The following is a 20,409-nucleotide window of genomic DNA, read 5'->3' as shown; positions in this document are numbered from 1 at the left end:
AAGATCCCTATTCTTGAGCTCCACTTGTTGAGCCAATTCCTCTTTCTTAAGCTCAGCATCTATTTCCAACTTGCGGTATTCAAAGGCCAATTTCATCCTTAATAACTCAAGTTCTAAGGAATTGCTGGAGTTTGGAACAGAGGCAGCAGGAATAGCGGCATTCCCAGAAACAGATTCAGCAGAAACCCCAGGGGCAGAGTCCTCATTGGTTGCATTCCCCCCTCATCAAGAGTTTCACTATCAGTCTGGTAGTCCACCAGGGCAGCTATCAGCTCAGCTCTAGACTTATCCACAAAGTCTAATTCCCTAGCTTCACAAGCACTCTGGAGAGCCTCCAAGCTCATCCGAGTTAATTTGCCATTCGCAATAGACTCCATTGTTTGTAATGCAGTTACCTTGTACACAACTAAACCTTAATTCAATAAAGGGCAAATATCCTTTGTAAGTGGCACGATTATACACTGATTCTTAAAACCATAAGCATCCCACCGCTTGCCACCAGTGTGAGAGACGGGCCTCAACGACCGGTGGGGGGTGTCTGTACTTCCGCTCCCTATATGGTGGAGGAGAGGCACAGGAGACCCCAGCCAAGATTCTCTATTCGGTAGCAATGGTCGAGCAATCAAGGCCTAGCTTCTCAGGAGGTGATGCAGGCTGGTTCTTAAGTACAGTGTATCCCCAAGCCCCCACAAAGGAATATCCACACTCTGTATTGGTTAGAACACAGTCTTTATATAATCAATAGTTAAGGTTATGTACATTCATCATGATAACTCACTTTGTACTCCGGCAAAATCTACAATGACAAATATTTACAATCCTTAAGTTCTACCACCCTAGATCTCATTGAAGTGCATGAGCAATACTGTACAATGCCACACAGACCAATAGAGTGAAACCAGCAATAGAGAGAGGAGAGAAAATAAGATGGTTGAGCAATAGGCAGGATACTGGCCCCTACCACTGGGCACAGTTCTGTGTGGAGATCCCCCCACCTGGGCAACCTGTAAAGAAAGATATAGCACAAGCCCAGTCCATATATTGCTCTACAAGTCTTATTCTCTCCTATAATGTTTTTACCCCCCCAATGTACCTGGTGGAGTCGAGCTCCTCGAAGGCGTCGACAAACGTCGAGGGACTCGCTGTTCGGCGACGGGGAATCGACGGCCCTTCTTGAATGCCTTCCCTTTCAAGCGGGAGGCACGGGGCGTCGAACGTCTGTCGACAAACGAGGTAGAACGATGTCGAAGAGGCGGCAGCTTCGTCTGGGCGGTGCTGGTCGGCGTCGGGGCGTCGGCGTCCTGCAAGGCGGAGGTGTGCGGGGCACCTCGATGACAATAGTTCTGGACCGCAAATATTGTAGCGACGGGAGCCCAGCAAGGGCGTCGAGTCGTCCGAGTCTTTGAGGTCGTCGGGTGGCGGGAAACCCACCGGCAGGTTTCTCCTCGGCGCGTTGGTCGGCCTCGACTTTCTCCGGCAGGATAAGCGGTCGACGATGCGGTCGAGAGAGTCCTTCGATTGAATGTTCTTAGGCAAAGGAGCGGACGGCTCCGGTCGTCGGCGTCAAGTGGTTCCCACGGCTGGGCAACACAACTTCGACGGGCCTCCAGTGGTTACACAAACCTGCGAACCCTGGTCGACGGCAATGGACTTCGACGGCGTCGATGTCCGGGTGCTTCACTTCGATCTCCTCAGCGGTCCCGTCTCGGGTCGACAGCCTTTCGAGGGTCTGTCTTCCAGGGCGCTTCGGCGAAGATGGAGCGGTGCTCGATGGTCCCTCGGAGCACGGCAAGAGGGCGCCTTACCAGGTCCTCTCTCGGGTCAGCCCTCGGCGATCTCGTCAGCCTTCAGATCGGTCGAAGCAAATGCCACAGCAAGTCTTCTTCTTCCAGCTGGACGTCGAGGATCAGCAGTTCCAGTTACTCGTAGAGTGGAGACTCAACTCCCTGGCTGCTTTAGGAGCACAATGGTCGCTTCTCAACCAAAGGTCCCTTCTGAACACTTTTCCAGTGGTGAGAGGTCCCCAGATATACTATCCTCTCTCTCATCCACGCTGCTGGCACACACTCAGCAGCCAATCATACTGCAGGGCATTCATGCAGTCAGTCAGCCAATCAGGCACACAGTGCGTTCAGGCCACACTCCTCCCTTCCAGACACTCACAACAAGAAATGTGGATTGGGACAAGTACCCAGCCATTCAACACTACACACTGTATTCAGGCCAGTTTCGGGCAGGGTTGTCTCAGTCTTTGTCTCTCATGCCAGAAACCAGACAACCACAACAAGAAGTGTATATTGGTCACACACTCCATTCACCCAGGTCCCACCCACAGGAGGTACCCACAACATACAGTCACTGGGAAGGCTCCAGTCAGTCTAGCTGGGCCTTCACAACAATACCATACATGGAACTTCCACCCAACAGCCAGTCAGGGGGAAGGGACAGAGGCAGGGCTTCCCAGGACCTTGGGAAAGCAAGATAACAGGCAATAGAAAGCAAGAGGCCACAGGGGCCATCTTGTTTCCTATCAGGAATCAACAGATCCCAATGGCAGGGCCTGGGTATCCCAAAATGGAGGACACCCGGAGCACCTGTCAATTTCAGCACGGAGCTGCCACCAGCCCATACCCTGCTCTGGGGCCACCCACAGGTGCCCAAAAACATACACTAGGGGCACAGGGTTGCACCCCTACCCATGGGTGCCATAAGGGTATCCCATGGGTCTGTTCACCAAACCAAAAGAGAGAGCTGCACTGCCAGGATTCCCACATGGACTTCGGGGCAGAAAACATAACAGAACACACGGTAAAAACAGAAAAAGGACAAGGATTCAGAGGCCCTGTCCCTCAGATGCATTTCCAGCATCACAATCAGCACGCCCCGCCTTATGTGGCGTGCTGAGGGGACTTGTATCCCTTTTCTCACTTCTCCTGTAACTTTCTATTTACAGTGACAAGTATATCTGAGTGGCTGGTAGCTGTGTATCTTTTCTACCGACCTTTGGGATTTTTACACGCAGGCTGCTGGCGCAACTGCAGGACACATGGGTCACCATCGACCTAAAATGGTGCCTGCCTTCTTTTTTTACCAACTCAGGATGGCTTCCCCTTTCTTGAGCCTTCCTCTTCTAACCTGGGTGGGGTAAGTCCTGCTCACTCCTTTCTCTTCAAATGGCTCCCATTGGGAAGCACGCTCACAGGCACCAGTGTGTCTGGTAGGAGAGGAAGCTTGAAGGACACAAACTCCTCAGGTCTTTGTCGTCCAGTATGTCTGCTTAGATCCAGTTCTGCCTGGGTGCCTGGCTGTCTCTTTGAGACAGCCACCAGCCAAAGTTTCAATGTTGCATGCATGCTGATTGGCTCTGTTTCTGCATAAAAGGCAAGGGTCTTGATTCTTAAGCCAGAGTCGATCACTGGAAGATCCATTCCAAAGAATAAGAAAGAAGAGGATGTCTGCAGCTACCTCCAGTGACCGCCAAAGCCGACTGAATGACCGCTCCTGTTCCAGCCCTATTTTCTGTGCTACAAGGAAGATCCAGACTGGACGACTTCCTCCCTTGGACTGGTGGGCCTTACCAGTCTCGAGACCAGCTACAGTTTGACCCAGCCCACAAAGTGCTGCAACCTTCCAGGCCTGCAATACCTGAATGCCCTGCAACCCCTGGCACTGCTGCAGTGCATCATCTCGTCAAGCGCAATTCCGGCTGCAAACTTGGGGGCATCTGTCTGGCCCTACAGAGACTCCATCCAGATCTTAAGAGTTTCCTCAGAAAAGTTGAGGACCGAGAGAAGGAAGAAAGTCTGCTGGCTGACAGCCGTTGCTGCTAGAAAGCTTGTTTCAAGCTTCCACAACCAAGTGTCACAAAGATAGTCTGCTAAGCATCCCGGTGATCGAGTCTGCTCCTGCCAAAAGTTCCTCCTCCAGCCACCAAGGCCAAAGACCCAAACAGGAGCTGCTGTTGTCTTCCCCTGGGGACCGGCTGGTGGCATCATTGTTCTTCATCATAAAAGGTACTGTCTGACTCCTGGGTACTTACCTAGGCAGTTTTTGTGTTACCGTTCGCTCGTTCTGAGCTTCTTGAGGTCACGTTGGGATGGACGACCCAAGCGTGTGCTTCCAGAACTAAGGGCATCCGTCGGAGAGGCTGAAATCCTTCAGGTGGCCCATCTACTTCCCCACCCCTTTGAGTCCAATTCCATTACTTACTTGTTACGGAAGCGCTTCTTCTGATATTTGACAACTTTGTCAGCATTGCCTTCCTTTGTTCTGCCACACATGGGTCGCTAGTTCCCCAGTGTCCCCATCTGACACTTTGGGGCACTCATTCCCCAGATAGGGGTTGGCTTGGAAAGTAAGGCTTTCCTAAATGTTACCTACCTACCAGTATTGCTAATTAAGTATGTGTTAGTTGATGAATGATTTACTGACTTGAAGCTACACTATACTTACTTTTTTATCATCTAAAGGTCTACTATTTAACTGAATATTGCAACAGCAAATATCTAATGTGCATATCTATCTGCGTGAACTATTTTTACTTAGCTGAACTGTAGTGATTTTAACATTGTACTAGTATATATAATAAACTAGCAGGTGTAATTCCTAGGACTGAACAGTATAAGCTTGTAGTACTGTACTGTACGTGTATGGCTGAAGCATGTCCGCTGTTGAGGTGTCATGCATTTATCAACTTCCATGGGAAATGAAGTTCCTTTAATAATCATGAGATATTTGCCACGATGTGATGGACAACATAATTGAGGACAGTATTGAAGAGATACGCACTGTTTCCTGTCACCCGCATTTCTACAAAAGCACCGTTTTGTGTCACCAAAATGACTTCAAAAGTGAGTGCCGCAATGTCAGCTAGAATGCTGATAGTGTGAAAAGTTTAGGGACAATGAACTGCTGAAGTTTTTATGAACTGCTGAACTTAAGGAACAATGAACGTAGAACTATTGCAGAACTACGGCGTGATGATCCATATGGCAGGGGTAAGCATTGCAGACTGCTTCTTAAAAAGATTATTTAGAAAAAGGTATATGTACTTTTTACATTGTCTACACCATGGAATCTAGCAACATGCCAAATTTCAGTTTTGTAGCATGTTGGGAAGAATGCTGAACATTTCGAACAGACACACACACACATATCCACACATTTACCTTTTATATGTATATGGATATATAACCATATTTTTATATTACTACTGTGTGTAGGTGTTTCCTTGACTATAGGTGTACTCAAAGGTCTTTGTACTCCAACTACAGCCCTTCTCCCCCCTAGACTAAGCCCAGCTGCTCGACCATAGCTACGAAACCTTTTGGGTAGTTCAAGCCAAACCAAAGAGTTGGAGCCCTGTACTCCTAAGAGTGAGTCTTCTACAGTCCAAACCTAGGTGGACTTTAGTAAAACTCCCTAACAATAAGTTGTTGAGCATAGTATAGGACATCTCCTCTGACTATCCCCTTTTAGATAAGGAGGCACATCATTGTTTCCTGTTGATGGGTCTCGCAAGGAACAGCTTCCACGAGGGCCAGGAATAGTTTAGGTGATTTGTTCACATTGTTGAATTGGTCTACTCATTCACCCTGGTGTGCTATGATATTGTTATTTGGTGGATGGTGTGTATAATTATTGAATGAACAGTTGTCCCTGGTATGTGTTTTCTGAACCTAAAATGATTTTGAAACTAAACTGCACTTTGCGTTGCACTTCCACAGGTTTTCCAACATCAGAACATACAGGATGAGGTATGCAGACTGAGCATCAATTGCATACAGGTAATGCACAGCGCCCAACTTGTCTTTTATTATATTATTCTTACATATGTTACAGCCTGTGCTTGTCCAATGGATGCACTTCAATGTGTTGTTTGTTGGTCAATAACCCGCCAATAGTGGTAGGATGCAGAAGGAGGAGTTGCAGAGAGGCAAATCCCCAACTAGTACAACTGACAAACAATGATGAAACCACACCTATATATGAAGACAGTAGCTTCTTTCATTAAAAGAAGAGTAAAATAAAAAGACAATGTCTGCGATGCCCACTCTACATTTCTTTATAATGGAGTTAGCTGACCACTTGGTAACACTCGCTGCAAACCTTTAAAACGTTTAACAAGAAGTTGTAAACAAAAATCGCAAAACACAACAATGAATACATTCATCATTTGGTACATAAAAATAACACTGATAAAATACCCCACAGCTAGACTTATTTCTTCCGTAACTGGTTTTATTATCATAGTATTCATCTTTTTTTTGTATCCATTCTGTAGTCCTAGGTGACTCTATTACGTTGTTATAGGCAACAGATGGTCAACTAATATGCTACCCTTTCTCCTGTGTTTAACAGTTCTAGCCCTACTGTGTTTAAAATGATTCCTACCAAATAGAACCGAAACTGGATGAAACTCTTCAAATCCGTTCCAAGGGACACTGACTGTGGAGTACCACAAGGATCATCCCTATTCTCACTGTTCTGGAACATTACCTGGCTCTGCTAATCAAGGACATCAAAAACCACAACCTTACGTGCTAGAACTACGCAGATGACACACAAATGATCTATAAAATCAAAGATACACAAGAAGAGAACACAACGCTGGGAGAATGTCTCAAACAACTCTACAACTGGATGAACACGAACAGCCTAGAACTCAACCAGGCAAGACAGAAATCATGATTATATCCAAAAACCTGGAAAATAACATTTATATCCCATGGCCCACAGAACTAGGAATAGTACCCACACCCTCGGAAATAGTCAAAAACCTTGGAATCCTAATGGACAACGCACTAACATTAGAACCACAAGTAAACGCAATAATCAAGAAATGTTTTTTCCTCCTACACTCGATAAAAAGAATCCTGCCGGTCCCGTCCTTCACCCATAAGACACTGACAATCACCTTCATCATGTCAAGAATTGGTTACGCCAACAGCCTCTACCTCGGAATGCCAGAACACCTGCTGAAGAAAGTACAACGTATTCAAAATGCAGCGGCCAGACTCCTCCTCAAACTATCGCGAAGAGACCACATCCCCAAGCGCTAAAAATGTTACACTGGCTTGCAATCGAACAACAAATCTTTATTTATTTTTTAAATTTTTTATTTTTTGTATTTGTAGAGCGCGCTACAGCCCAAAGGCATCGAGGCACTTTTACATGAAGTTGTATGTAAACTTGATTCAAGGTTACAATGAGAAGGTTTCTTGGTTACACAAACATCTTAGGGACGGTTACAGCAATGATACAAGAGTGGGAAGCAGTCTTCAAATTGGCATAAAATACAATTTTTGCATATAAGACATGATATACAGTCAAACAAATAGCCTTGTTTTAATGGCTGAAGGCCAGATGGGAGTCAATCATCCTGAGGTGCGTGGGAAGAGCATTCCAGTGTGAGGCAGCCAAAGTGGGGAAGCTGGTGCCGCCTGCACGCACTCTTCGGGTCTTGGGATTGGAGATCAAGTTGGTGTAAGCCATTCTCATGGGCCTGGAGGAGGGTGCCTCTCGATTCTTAGGGCCAGGTAAGTGGGTGCTAGATCATGGAGGCATTTATGCGTGAGGGAGAGAGTTTTGAAACAATCCTCTTTGACGGGTAGCCAGTGGACCTGCTACCTTACTTCAGAGATGTGGTCCTTCTTGAAAATCCCAGTAGCAGCCATGAGGGCATTGTTTTGGACTAGCTGGAGTTTGGCAATGTTTTTCCCGGAGATCCCTACAAGGAGGGCATTACAGTAATCCAGTCTTGTTCCGATTGTTGCCCTAGCAATGGTAAGGTAGTTGGGTAGGGACAAGAAGGGTCTGGCTGCATTAAGTAATTTGGAGAAGTAGGCAGAGGAGGAGACAATGGCGTTCACTTGTCTATTCATAGTCAAGTCGGAGTCAAGGTAGACGCCCAAAGTTTTGACTGTTTGGGACAATGCATTAGGAATATTATCAATGGTAAAGGAGCTGTATTGATTATCCAAGTTACCAAGGGTGGTAGGCGATCCGATCAGCAGAAGTTCAGTTTTCTCGCTGTTAAGGCATAACCAATTTTCTGCCATCCAGGATTGGATCTTGGAGTAGATGGAGTTGAGGGTGTTCATGTCGGCCTTGTAGTCACCCGAAAGGGGGATGATCACCTGTGTGTCATCTGCATAGTCGGTGTATGAGATGCCCAGGGCGTCCAGAATGTTGAACAAGGGCCTAGAGAACAGGTTATAGAGGGTGGGTGCAATGCATGAGCCCTGTAGGACTCCGCATTTGATGTGACTTGGAGTGGCACAGGCTGAGTCGGAGAAGACTTTCATGGCCCTTTCTTGCAGAAACGATGTGATCCAAGCACATGCCTTAGGGGAGAAATTTGCTGCAGTGGAGAGATGGTGGTAGATGGTGGTGCGGTCAACAAGTCAAATGCAGCTGATAAATCAAGGAGCTGAAGTAGGGCTGGTTTGCCTGCATCTCTAAGGTCATCCATTTAATTTTTTAAGTCCAGGAGAGCCGTTTCCGTGCCATGTCGTGGACGGAAGCCCGACTGCCGCAGGCCCAGAAGACAATTGTCTCCAAGGTATTTTTGGACTTGCAGGTAAGCTGCTTTGTCCAGAACTTTCTGTAAGAAAGGGACAGTTGTGATGGGCCTATAATTCCCTGGGACCAATGGGTCATGGGAGGGTTTCTTAAGGAGAGGGCGTACCCATGCTTCCTTAAGGCCAGTTGGAACATGGCTAGACTGGAAGGATGCATTAATGAATGCTGTTAGAAAGGGGACAAGGGTAGGGGCACAGTCTTAAATAAGCTGAGCCGGACATGCATCCCCTTTGCAATTGGAAGGTTTGATGGATTTGAGGAGGGCAGTGACTTCGGTTTCACTAATTTCCTTAAAGTCAAAAGGAGTGGATAGATTAGCTTTAGTGGCCGTCGGTGGGTTGCTATGCAAGTTAGTTAGTAGGTGGGTCACGTTCAAAACAATGTGCATAACGCACAGAGCAATCCACGGCCAAGCAGCAGAATTCCTACTAAAGAAAATAACAATTTACCAACCAACAAGAACACTCGGATCAAGCAACAACATCTGCCTAGAACCAAAACCATACACAAGAAAAAGGTAGGGAGATCCCCCGTCTCTCACTTGGCAGCAAAAACTTGGAACACCCTCCTGAAAGACATATACAATACAAAGGACCACCTAAAATTCAGGAAACTGCTCAAAACCTGGCTCTTAACCACAGGACCAGACGGAATCAACTGAAAAAAAAACTCCCCAGGGCTCAGCCTCCCAAGCCAAACCCCTTCGCTTGGCAAAGCCCAAGAGACAGGGACCCTTGCTGTAGACGAAAGATCATTAATCACGAACACCCGACAGGACAGCGAGCGCTTAGAATTCGTAGGGAGTGAACCATGCACTAGGACCTCAAGGAGGCGTTGAACAGGCAGAGTCTATTTATGACCAAAGAGCAACCCATAACCTTAGCAATCTCAAACCTGGGTGGTGGAGGCCCTCACCTCCTTTCCCGCCCACAGATCACTAGACAGCCACAGGGATAGGCCATCGCCTCGCACAGGACCAGGCGAAAGAACCGAAGAGGAACGATCCAGCAGACTGCAAGGCCAAAGACACCCAACACAGACACCCGAAAAGAACGCGATAACCCACCAACCCATCTGCTAAAACAAACACAACCACTCTCCTGCACTGCAAACCGCAAGCACTTCACTACACTGCAACAAGAAAACAAACCACAGTCTCGCACAACAGCCCACAGATCCGTAAACCGCACCCATGCTCCGCGAACGGTGCTTACCAAACTGAAGCTGCCAACAGAACATCACAAATCTCGCTCTACCTTTATCCCGCTACACCCTACTAACCAATCCTACCCTCTTAACTTTCAGATCTGCCAGAGCGCCAGGGGACCACTGCGGTGGTGATAGTGCGCGGTATAAATATTATTTAACATAACATACTCTGCCTGCATCGCTGTAAAATCTCTTCATCTTGGTTGATTCATTTTTTCATTCTTCCATTGTGTGTACATACTTCAACTCAATGTTACTGACAATAAGTGGCATTATGATTTCTATGCGAATACGGATTGCTCTTTGCTGACAATTCCTAAGGCAGCACCAGTGTGCCAAGGCCAGTACCTTGGCCTTGTCAAGTAGGGGGAAGGGCACCACTCAGCTGAAGGTGGGAGGAAAACCCAGCACCAATTCCAACTTCAGTGGCACTGGAAGAGAAGGCCCAAAATAATGTGACCCCCTCCTGTCCCATCATGCTTGTGTGCAAACTTTGGTAGGTCAGACAAAGAAGACGGACAAGAGGACATCGTTCAACGATATTCTTCATTCAAAAATAAAAGGAAACCTTCTCTAAACCCTATTTCTACACTGATGTACCTATTTACAAAAGTATGAAAAAGATTGCTTGCCAGGACGTCTTCCAAAATCAACCACTGCCCACGGTCCAAATGTATACTAGCCCAGGTTCTGCCCTACCACTATAAAGAAAGCCTGAGCTTTAACATAGATTGGTACTTTCCCTCTTTGGTTTGGTAGCTGAGTGGAGGCTGGTTTTCTATAACCGCCCCCCGCCCCCTCCACACACACAAGAGTTAAGATTCTCCTCCAGTCGGATAAGCAAAAGAAAACATCAACAAAAATGTATTTCAGTCTTCCTCTTCAGGTTACCACGCAATCTCTACATGCACTGCTGGGACTCGCACCAACAAAGACCCAGCACTTGGATCCATGATCCTTGCAGCTCCGGAGGACACAAGGAGACCTGCAAAGATGGCTGCTGTGGTGCTCGCTTCAGAGCACAGCCATCTTCATTGCCCAGGGGGGGCCTGCTGTAGACCTGCGACCTGATGGTCAAAGCACGCAACAAATGAACTGCCCTCACTGAGCAGGGAGGCAAAGCCGGCCCAGCTCAAAGGCCCGGCTACAAGGCTCTAGTTTCTACACCTGTCCTTGCATGGCCTGCGTAGGCCCATCCCCTACTGCCTCTTTGTTCAGCGGCCACCCGATGCAAGAACTGACCTGCCTTTCTTCACCCGGCTTCCCGCGATGTGCCCTGCATATCTCCATTGGAAGGAAAGAGGAGAAATTCCTTTTCGCCACCTGATTCATTTAATTATGTATCTCTGCAACATTGTACATTGAATGTTTCCTCTACACATCCCCTCTCCGCTTTGCCCCACACCCTACACATGCTTATGCTCTGCCTGCCAATCACCTCTGCTCCAATTGTCTGGCCAACAAGCACGCTGTGCTTTCTCCCTGGTGTAATGCGCTACCAGGCTACGAACACTGTACCAGCACCCGACCAACTTTGCCCACACCTACGACCTTCTTGTCTCCTTCAATTATATGCTGCAAAGCAAGCTGCCACACACGACATCCCAGGAGGCCTCCAACTCAAATCCAACACACAGGGCCTCATCACGACCTCGGCGGTAACCCTTAAATCCGGCGGTAGCGCTATTACCGCCGGATTTAAGGGTCCGCCAAATCAGGGCCTCGGCGGATTTCAACCCAGCTCTGAGCTGGTGTGAAATCCGCGGAGAATTCGCGCTCATACCGCTGGCGGGAAATCCGCCGGCGGTATGAGCGCGAAATTTCCCCATTGAGCCCAATGGAGAATGGGGCATTCCCGAATGGGCTCAATGGGGAATGGGGACTTCCAAGTCCGCCCAACTCGTGATCCTGCGCTATTAGCACCGGGGGCTATGGCGGTCGCACTAATAGCCCCCGCGCTAATACCGCCAGCGTTACCGCCGAGGTCGTGATGAGGCCCACAGTCTCTTATCACTTTTCACAAACTATCTTCCGGGCTCATGCAGTCCTTTTACTACTGCAGAACGTGAAAACAGCAATTTTTCGTCGCTCGTCCTCTCCCCCCAATGACTTAATTTCTCCCAGCACTTCACCCAGTCAACACCACAATGACTAGCAACCATTGTATGTCTACATACGCAGCCCTCATTAGACCCGCTCCGCTGGCAAACACTAATCAGGACATCACTAATGCTCACAACACTAGCCCACCCATACCCAGATGGTTTTATGTCAACAGCCCAGCGTCCAAATTCACCAGTGACTCCACTCATGCACCCAAGCTCACCAGTGCCGCCACTCATGCGTCCAGGCTCACCAGTGCTGCCACTCATGCATCTAGGCTCACCAGTGCCCCCACTCATGCGTCCAACCTCACCAGTGCCCCCACTCATGCCCCGAAGCTCACTAGGGCTGCCACTCATGCGCCTAAGCTCACTAGTGCCTCCACTCATGCACCCAAGCTCACCAGAGCTGCCGCTCATGCGCCCCAAGCTCACCAGTGCCGCCGCTCATGCGCCCAAGCTCACCAGTGCCGCCACTCATGTGACCAAGCTCACCAGTGCTGCCAATCATGCGCCCATGCTCACCAGTGCCCCCACTCACGCGCTTAAGCTCACCAGTGCCCCCACTCATGCGCCCAAGCTCACCAGTGCTGCAACTGATGCGCCCAAGCTCACCAGCGCCCCTACGCATGCGCCCAAGCTCACCAGCGCCACTACGCATGCACCCAAGCTCATCAGTGCCTCCACTCGTGCACCTAAGCTGACAAGGGCTGCCACTCATGCGCCCAAGCTCACCAGTGCCTCCACCTATGCGCCCAAGCACACCAGTGTCTCCACTCATGCGCCCAAGCTCACCAGTGCCTCCACTCATGCGCCCAAGCTCACCAGTGCCTCCATGCATGCGCCTAGGCTCACCAGTCCTTCCACTCAGGCGCCCAAGCTCACCAGTGCCCCCACTCATGTGCCCCAGCTCACCAGTGCCACCACTCATGCACCTAAGCTCACCACTGCTGCCACTCATGCTCCCCATTCCCTCCAGTGCTGCTTCATCAGATACCTCCCCCCAGCATTAATAAACAAACGCATTGCTGCGCCTCCGCACCCAAGCATGCTGCTCCCCCCACAAAACCCTTGACATCACTCAAGGTGTCTACCGCAGAATGCAAAATAGAAAAGAAACAATCCCAGACACGTCCCCTCTGAGATGCACCCTGATCAACGCTAGATCGATCAGTGCCCATGCACTTGACATCCCCGACCTAATAACCTCCAACTATGTCGACATCCTGGCCATTACCGAAACCTGGCTTAGCCCTTCTGCCGGCCCAGCACTATCCGATGCCATCTTCTCAGACTTTGCCCTGCTCAGAGAGGACAGAACAGACAGCAAAGGAGGGGGGGGTAGCATTCGTATACAAGGATTCTATCCCACTCTCTCAGATCTCCAGCAACCCTTTACCCTCCTTCGAAACCTTAGCCATTAAACTCACTGGCTCACCTTACCAGTGCATATCATTGTACCTACTGTACCGCACCCAGCTCATAGTCCTGGGAGATTTCAGTCTTGACTACAACAACCACTCAAACACCCTTGCCTCAGCCTTGGCCAAAGCCTGTTGCACTCTAGGCTGCAATCAACCGATTATAGACCCCCACACACTGCCAAGGCCGCACACTCGACTGGCTACTCAACTGAAACTGTAACATATCAATCACCTCTAATGTGTCCTACCCTTGAACAGACTACCACGCTGTAATTTTCTACCTACCCCTACCACAGAAGCCCAACACCTACCCCTTACTCTTGCAAACAATACCTCACAAGTGCAAGAGTGAGGGGTAGGCAGTGGGCTTCTGTGGTAAGGTAGGTAGAAAGTTACAGCATGGTGCTTGTCTTTCAGCCGTTAAATCTTGGATGTCTTCTCACTATCTCACACTTAATACTGGGAAAACAGAGGTTCTCTTGCCCAGCTAACACTCTTCTCCTTCTCTTCCTTCATCATTTATTTCCGTCCCCTCCATCCCAGCTTCCAATCTCTCTTAGGGCTCGCATTCTGGAGCTCTATCTTGACTCTAGTCTATCCTTCTCTCACCACATTTCTCTAACATCGCACGCTTGCTGTTTTCATCTACACAATATCCGCAAAGCTTGCCCATTCCTTACCTTTGAAGCTTCAAAACTATTGATCTTTTCTTTGATTTTCAATCGACTCCTCTGCTCTCTTTTGGCTTCCAACTTCCTGTCTTGTCTCTGTAAAATCTGTCTTTAACTCAGCTATTCGTCTCCTTTGTCTTCTTTCCTTCCGAGATTCTATCTCATCTTCTCTCGCTACTCTTGGCTGATTATCTTTTCACTGTCAACTCAAATTTCATGTCTTATGCCTCGTCTTCAAGTCCCTCTATGGACTTGCCCCTGACTATCTTTCGATGTTTGCATCTTTCTGTAACCCTTCTCGTTCCCTCTGATCCTCTTCCCAGTTTCTCCTGGTGGCACCTCGCCCCCCTATGCACTCAATCTCGCTTTTGTACTTTCTCTCTTTTACTTCCTCTACACTGTAACACCCTTCCTTATTCTCTTCATTCTATTTCCATCTATTCTCTCTTCCGTAAGTCATTGAAGTCTAATTTTCTTCAACATGCCCGATTGATTGTTTTCTTATTATTTATTATTTACCCATTTTATTGTACCGTTTTCTGTTCATTGTACAGCGCCTTGGCTTTAGGCACTGTATAAAATATAAATAAATACAAATACAAAGGGAGCGGCTACTCCCGTTATGACCAAGTTACAGACACGGGTAGAAAGGCGGGGCTGGGAAGCCTTCTTTTCTGTTAATGGGGGGCTTGACTCAAAAAGGCATATTAGCGAAGGAAGGAGAGGTAGCTGTTGACTCTTACTCTCCTTCCCAAGTTACAGACACACCACAATGTTGAGTCCCTAGTAGACCAGTAAAACTCCCTACTTTCTATTGCAGTGGAGTCCTTAGCCCCCGTCAAGCTGTGTAAAGAAAAGAATGTCAACCATAAAAACACATGGTTCACCACACAACTACACTCCCTATGAACAAAAAAGGAGCTGCCAAAGCCACTTGGCAGAAGCATCCAAGTGCATCCAGCAAGGCACTATTTGCTGAACCGTCCAACATATCTAAACAATTTGTCCTCACCACAAAGGCAGCCTCCTACAACAGCAGAATATCAGAAGCCGCCTGCGAACTGTTCATCATTCTTCATGAACTCGAAACCCCCATCGACCATCACCAATGACGATTCCTGGTGCAGCAACATTCAAGATGCTGTCACCGGCAAAATGACACCATTCGGAAGCAAAATTAACTCCAAAGTACACAAGTTGGCCCTCAGCCCTTCACAAACTCAAACTAATGTACCTCCTGTAGACTTCCAGCTATTCCAGTTCTCTCCCATCACCGAAACTGATCTGGCCAACCTAGTGAAGTGCATCAAGCCCTCACGGTGCAAAGAAGACACCTTCCCCTCTACCATGGTCAAACAATGCCTGGTACGGCTCACCCGACTCATCACCGCTATTGTCAATACCTTCTTTGCCTCAACCATCATCCCCTTTTGGCTTAAAGAATCTTGGATCAGTCCTTTGTTAAAAAAAACCTCACTTGTCCCTACTATACATACCAATTATCAACCCATCACCTTCCCATTCCTACTGAAAATCCTCGATAGAATCGCTTACACCCAAATACAGGCTTTTCTGGAAAATCATTCCATCCTCAGCCCCCGCCAAACCGGCTTGTGCCCAGGTCACGGAACAGAAAAGGCCCACCCTGACCTAAATAATCATTTGGATGATGCTGGAAAACTCTCCCTCCTGATGTCACTTGATCTCTCTGCTGCATTCGATTTGGTGGATCAAAAGACCCTCTGCCACCACCAATTTCATGCTTTTCTCCAGAAGCAGCTAGCTGGGTTGCCTCCTTCATCGAAAATAGAACCTCACGATTCTTCGCTGGCGAAGCCTCAGCCGCGCCCACTCCAATGCCCTGGAGTGGCCCACAAGGCTCATGCGTCTCCCCAACCCTCTACAATATTTACACAAAACCACTGTTGGTCCCCTAGACGCCCTGTGTATCTCCTTCCCCAACTATGTGTATGATACTCAAATACTCATCCCCCTGATAGGTGCTTATGACCAGGACTTCACCACTGTAAATGCCATTTAGGAGACCACCCAAACCTGGATGGCCCAACATAGCCTATGTCTTAACAACATGAAGACCGAGCTGCTTCTAGTTGGCCCCTCAACCCGTCTCACAAACCTCGACCCGGCATACCGACTCTTCTCCATAGATGGCCACAAGATTCCTGTCTCCACCTCAGTCAAAACACTGGGTATCTACTTTGACGCTTCACTCAATATGTCCTGCTAAATCAACAACATTGCCTCTACAACAGCTTACATGACAAAACTTTATCGAGCAAGTAGACCTTTCTTATCCACCACCAATGGCCCACGCTCTTGTGTTGTCCAAGCTAGACTACTATAACGCCTTACTCTGTGGGACCTCAGTCAAAAACCTGAAAAGGCTCCAGATGATTCAAAAAAAGGCTCTCAGAGCAGCCCTGGACCTGAACAAATCTGACCATATCTCTATGTTAAGGTGCTCAGTCCATTGGCTTGCCTTTCGGGAAAGAATCAAATTTAAAATCCTCACAATTGCACACAGCTGCCTGGCGATCAAAGCCCCGACTTACCTCACCCAGAGAATCAAGAAATACTTGACAGCAAGACTGCCCAGATCATCCAACAGCAAGCCCCTACTCACCGTCAGATTCAGACGCAAATGTGCAAGTGGCTCAAGCTTCCCCACTGACGTGGCTAGCCTCTGGAACAATCTCCCGCTCCATTTGGATGCTAAGATGTCCTACCAACTTTTAAGAAAAAATGAAAGACTCACCTGTTCATCTAACCTGTTCCACTGGCTTGGACTATGCCCACCTTTGTAACTGTACCTAACTATGCAACTAGCTAACAGATGCCTAATGACTTGGTGCGCTGCTATAAATGCAATAATAAAAAAATACATTCTGAACAAATGTTCAAAACAAAACAGTTCTGGTTCTGGTTGTATCACTTCTCCTTGGAAAGTTCCTCCTTTCCTGGAGAAATTGGTGTTCCCAAAGACAAGATTCACCATTCTTTCAAATAAATCACTTTTTCAGCATCGAATAGGCTTTGGACTTCGATAGTCCAAGTCGCTATACTCTTCAGCCCCGGGTGGCCTACAGGCCTGCACCACCCTGCTTATCGGCCTGCTTTCTTTAACCCTTCCTGGGTTACTCATTCTTTCAACCCGACATAGGTTTAGGACCTGTCTAGGTCAGTTTGCTCTCTAGTTTTTTTCCACCCTTCCTGGGGCACTCATGTGCTCGTCCCAACAAGCGATATGGGCCTGCTTAGCCCTGTTTGTGCTCTGAGTTCTCGTAACCCCTCCTGGGGTACTCGTGTGCTCGGTCCCACAAGAGCTATGGGCCTGTTTTGCCCGGTTGTGCTCTAGTTTCTCTCAACCCCTACTGAGGTACTTGTGTGCTCGGCCCGACAAGGGCTATTGGATTTCTTGGTGTTTCTTTTACTCCCTATGTGGAATTTTGGGACTTGTAGCCCTACTCGGGCTTACAGTATTGTTAGTCTGCTTTCTGTTCTTGGTTTTGGTGATGTTCGTAGCCCGGCTTGGGCTTGCCTGTGGTCTTGCCTCCCACTGCCTGCTTTCTGTATGAGATCACGTACCTCTTCTTCAGCAGTGTTGCTAGTCAGGCCTAGTATGATAGTCGCTTGTTTTATTCCTCCCCTCCCTTTCTGCACCCCTCTCCCTCACCTTTTGTTTTTCTCCGGCTCTACCAGAAATGTCGTCAGGCCTAGTACGGTAGTTGCCTGTCTGTTTCCATTTCCTTCCCACTCTCCCCCTCCCTTCCTTATCTATGTCTTAGCTCTTGCACTATCTGAAATGTTGTCACGCCGAGTACGATAATTCATTTCACATCCTTACTGTTTATGGCCTGTTAGTATGTGGTTGTATTTTCCCTTGTTCCCTCCCTTGCCTTGAAGCGCTTTGAAACACATTGTATATAGGCGCTATATAAATAAACAATCATATCATATAATTCTCCTGAGCGTCGTATCTTGGTGAGCCTGGTTCTACATCTCCAACTTGGCTCTGAGTTGCAGAGCACTGCTTCCTGTGGAGCCTTGCCCCTTCCGGAGGAACGGCTTCTCTGGTCTGCTTCTTTGGCAGGATGCCGACCAGCTGCTGCTGTGCCTACTTCGCTGTGTTCCACTTTGACGGGACCGGGCTCTGCAGGTTCCTCTGCCTTAGAGCAAGCAGCATAGCTCTGTGGGCTTTTTTGCCAACTATGCTGAATGTCCAGCTCCTTCTTATCCTTTTCCGAATGAGGGAGGGTCTCTCTCCACTGTGCATTCTCACAGCCCAGTGTTTCCCACTCTCTGCCCAATGCTCTGTCCTCTGGCTAAACTCCTTGTGGTCTTAAGCTTCTGGTTTTAAGTTCCTCCCATTGGTCCATACTTTCTCCAGGAGGTGGGAACGAGTGCAGGTCAGCAACCAAGCTATCCACTTCAAAGGGGCTCTCCCTATGGTTAACAGGTTCACTTCCCATATAGCCCATAAACATTGAGGTCTTGGAACAGAGGGGAGGTGAACGGGAACCCTGGCCTTGCTTCTCGTATCTGCTGCAGTTGTGCTCCCAGGGGCCTGTCCACCTTCCGATCTGCAGCAAGGGGCTTCCTAACGCATCAGGGCGGGACAGTGGAGCACCCATGACCCAGCCAGACTGACCCTGGCAGCCTGGTTCCATGGTAACTGGGACATCATACAGTAGGCCATCTACTCAATCCCAGTATAAGAGCAGGTGGATATGGTTTTGCCACTGGGCTCATGACAAGGGGTTGCCTGGGCTTGTTCCTCTGGTGCATAGGCCACATTCGGTCTGGGACCTCAATGTGGTCCTGGCGGCTTTCGCAGCACAAGCCCTTTGAACCGATGGCCTCGGTGGACATCCGGCTGGTGACACTAAAGGCATTGCTATTGGTGGCGCTCACGTCTGCGCATAGGTTTGCTATTGATTTTCCTGCATGTTTCTCATGTTTGGAGTACTCGTGCTTCACGCCTAAAAATCGTTAGCTTCTAGTTCTTATTTGCCTATTTTTTGAAGAGATTCTTCATCTTTTCATTTTCTAACATCACGCAGTGACTACCGTCGGCGGGATCCATTAAATCATCGGGTCTTCAGCCTGTGGCACCACAGGCCCAGGCTTGCGCATTGCTCGAAAAACCATGTCAGATGCCACGAAGAAAAGCTTTTTCGGGTCCTGTGAAAACTGCAGCGTGAGGAATATTTTCATTGAGCATCGGCACCTCAAGTGCATTTACTTTCTTCGTCCCAACCATGATGCGGACGCTTGTTCAATTCGTCAATCCTTTTCGTCGAAGGCACGGAAGCACTGCCATCAGATGTTGGTGGCGTGGATCGAGAAGGGGGAAGGGCTCTTATGCGGCCTCCGGGCATAGTCATGCGTCTTAGTGTCGGCAGGTCCACAGAGCGTACTCCCTCTGGTAAGAAAAGCTTGAGGTCCTTTGAGGATGCTTCTTTGGCGAAGATCCAAAAGAAGGCGGAATCACACCCTCCGCTGCCTTCCTCATCAACAGTCACTGCGGCTGCGGGATCCAGTTCACAGAAGGGTCGGTCACCGACTCTATCCACGGTTAGTCTACCGGCAGGTGGATTACCTGTGTCCGCAAGGAAATCAATGACCGCTGCAGCCAAGCACAGGTCGTCATCAAAGAGCAAGTCCTCTAAGGACCCACCATCCACGCAGTCGTCGACACGAGCCTCGTCGATGACTTCATCTATCATGACTGTCGCACCATCGACAACTACCTCGAAGAAAGTAAAGTCTTCCTTCAATGGCTGCTACACTGAGGCGTTTGTCAATGACCATCCCCTTTACCTCTGCGATGTCGATGGTCACCATGCTAGGGTCTCTCTGCCTCCTAGACCTCAGTCAGCAGTCCCACCGACGATCCCGTCAATGACGGTGCCTATTCCTGTTACGCAGGCTCCAGTCGTCGCTTCTTTCCCGTGTGGCTCTGATTTGGTGAGAGACATAACTCCAGCTCTGGACTTCCTGCCAGGCTCACCCAGGCTGAACCACTCTTTTCTCTGGCTCCTGTGGGATCCCCAAGAAGGTCACCAGCCATCTACAGCAGTTCTGAAGAAGACCTGCCAGAAGGTTTTTACTCGGATCAGGAAGTGGACCAAGGGGAACCCGATCCCATTCTGCCTGTGCCTCATCAAGTGTCACCAACCCACGGGCCTTCCAAGCCGTTTAGCCCTCCAATGAACTCAGACCCTATTTCTGCATCTGCTCCTGCGCCAAGGGGCATGTCCTTGGACAAACTGACCACCTTACACACGCTGGTGGCTGAAATCCAGCAGCGATTGCTCCTGTCCCTGCTCCGGCAAAGAGTCCTCCTAGGCCTTTTCTGCATCAGCCGACAGCGCCTCATAAGGCCCATGTTACTCCTCG

The 20,409-nt window shown here is 48.7% G+C and overlaps 1 protein-coding gene across 1 annotated transcript in view; it reads left to right on the top strand.

Moving 5' to 3' along the window:
* The window catches only part of EXOC2 (exocyst complex component 2), a 1,591,413-nt gene that overhangs the window by 1,080,934 nt on the left and 490,070 nt on the right, over window positions 1–20,409 (top strand). Inside the window, exon 19 of the mRNA XM_069613520.1 lies at window positions 5,727–5,786. Within this exon, the coding sequence (XP_069469621.1) occupies window positions 5,727–5,786 (60 nt within the window). The remainder of the gene's footprint in view (window positions 1–5,726; window positions 5,787–20,409) is intronic.

The sequence above is a fragment of the Ambystoma mexicanum genome, chromosome 5p, assembly GCF_040938575.1.
Source record: "Ambystoma mexicanum isolate Mex_15411 chromosome 5p, UKY_AmexF1_1, whole genome shotgun sequence".
NCBI classification, from domain to species: domain Eukaryota; kingdom Metazoa; phylum Chordata; class Amphibia; order Caudata; family Ambystomatidae; genus Ambystoma; species Ambystoma mexicanum.
Note: the sequence above shows the minus strand (reverse complement) of the source record. Positions and strands in the feature narration are given on the sequence as shown.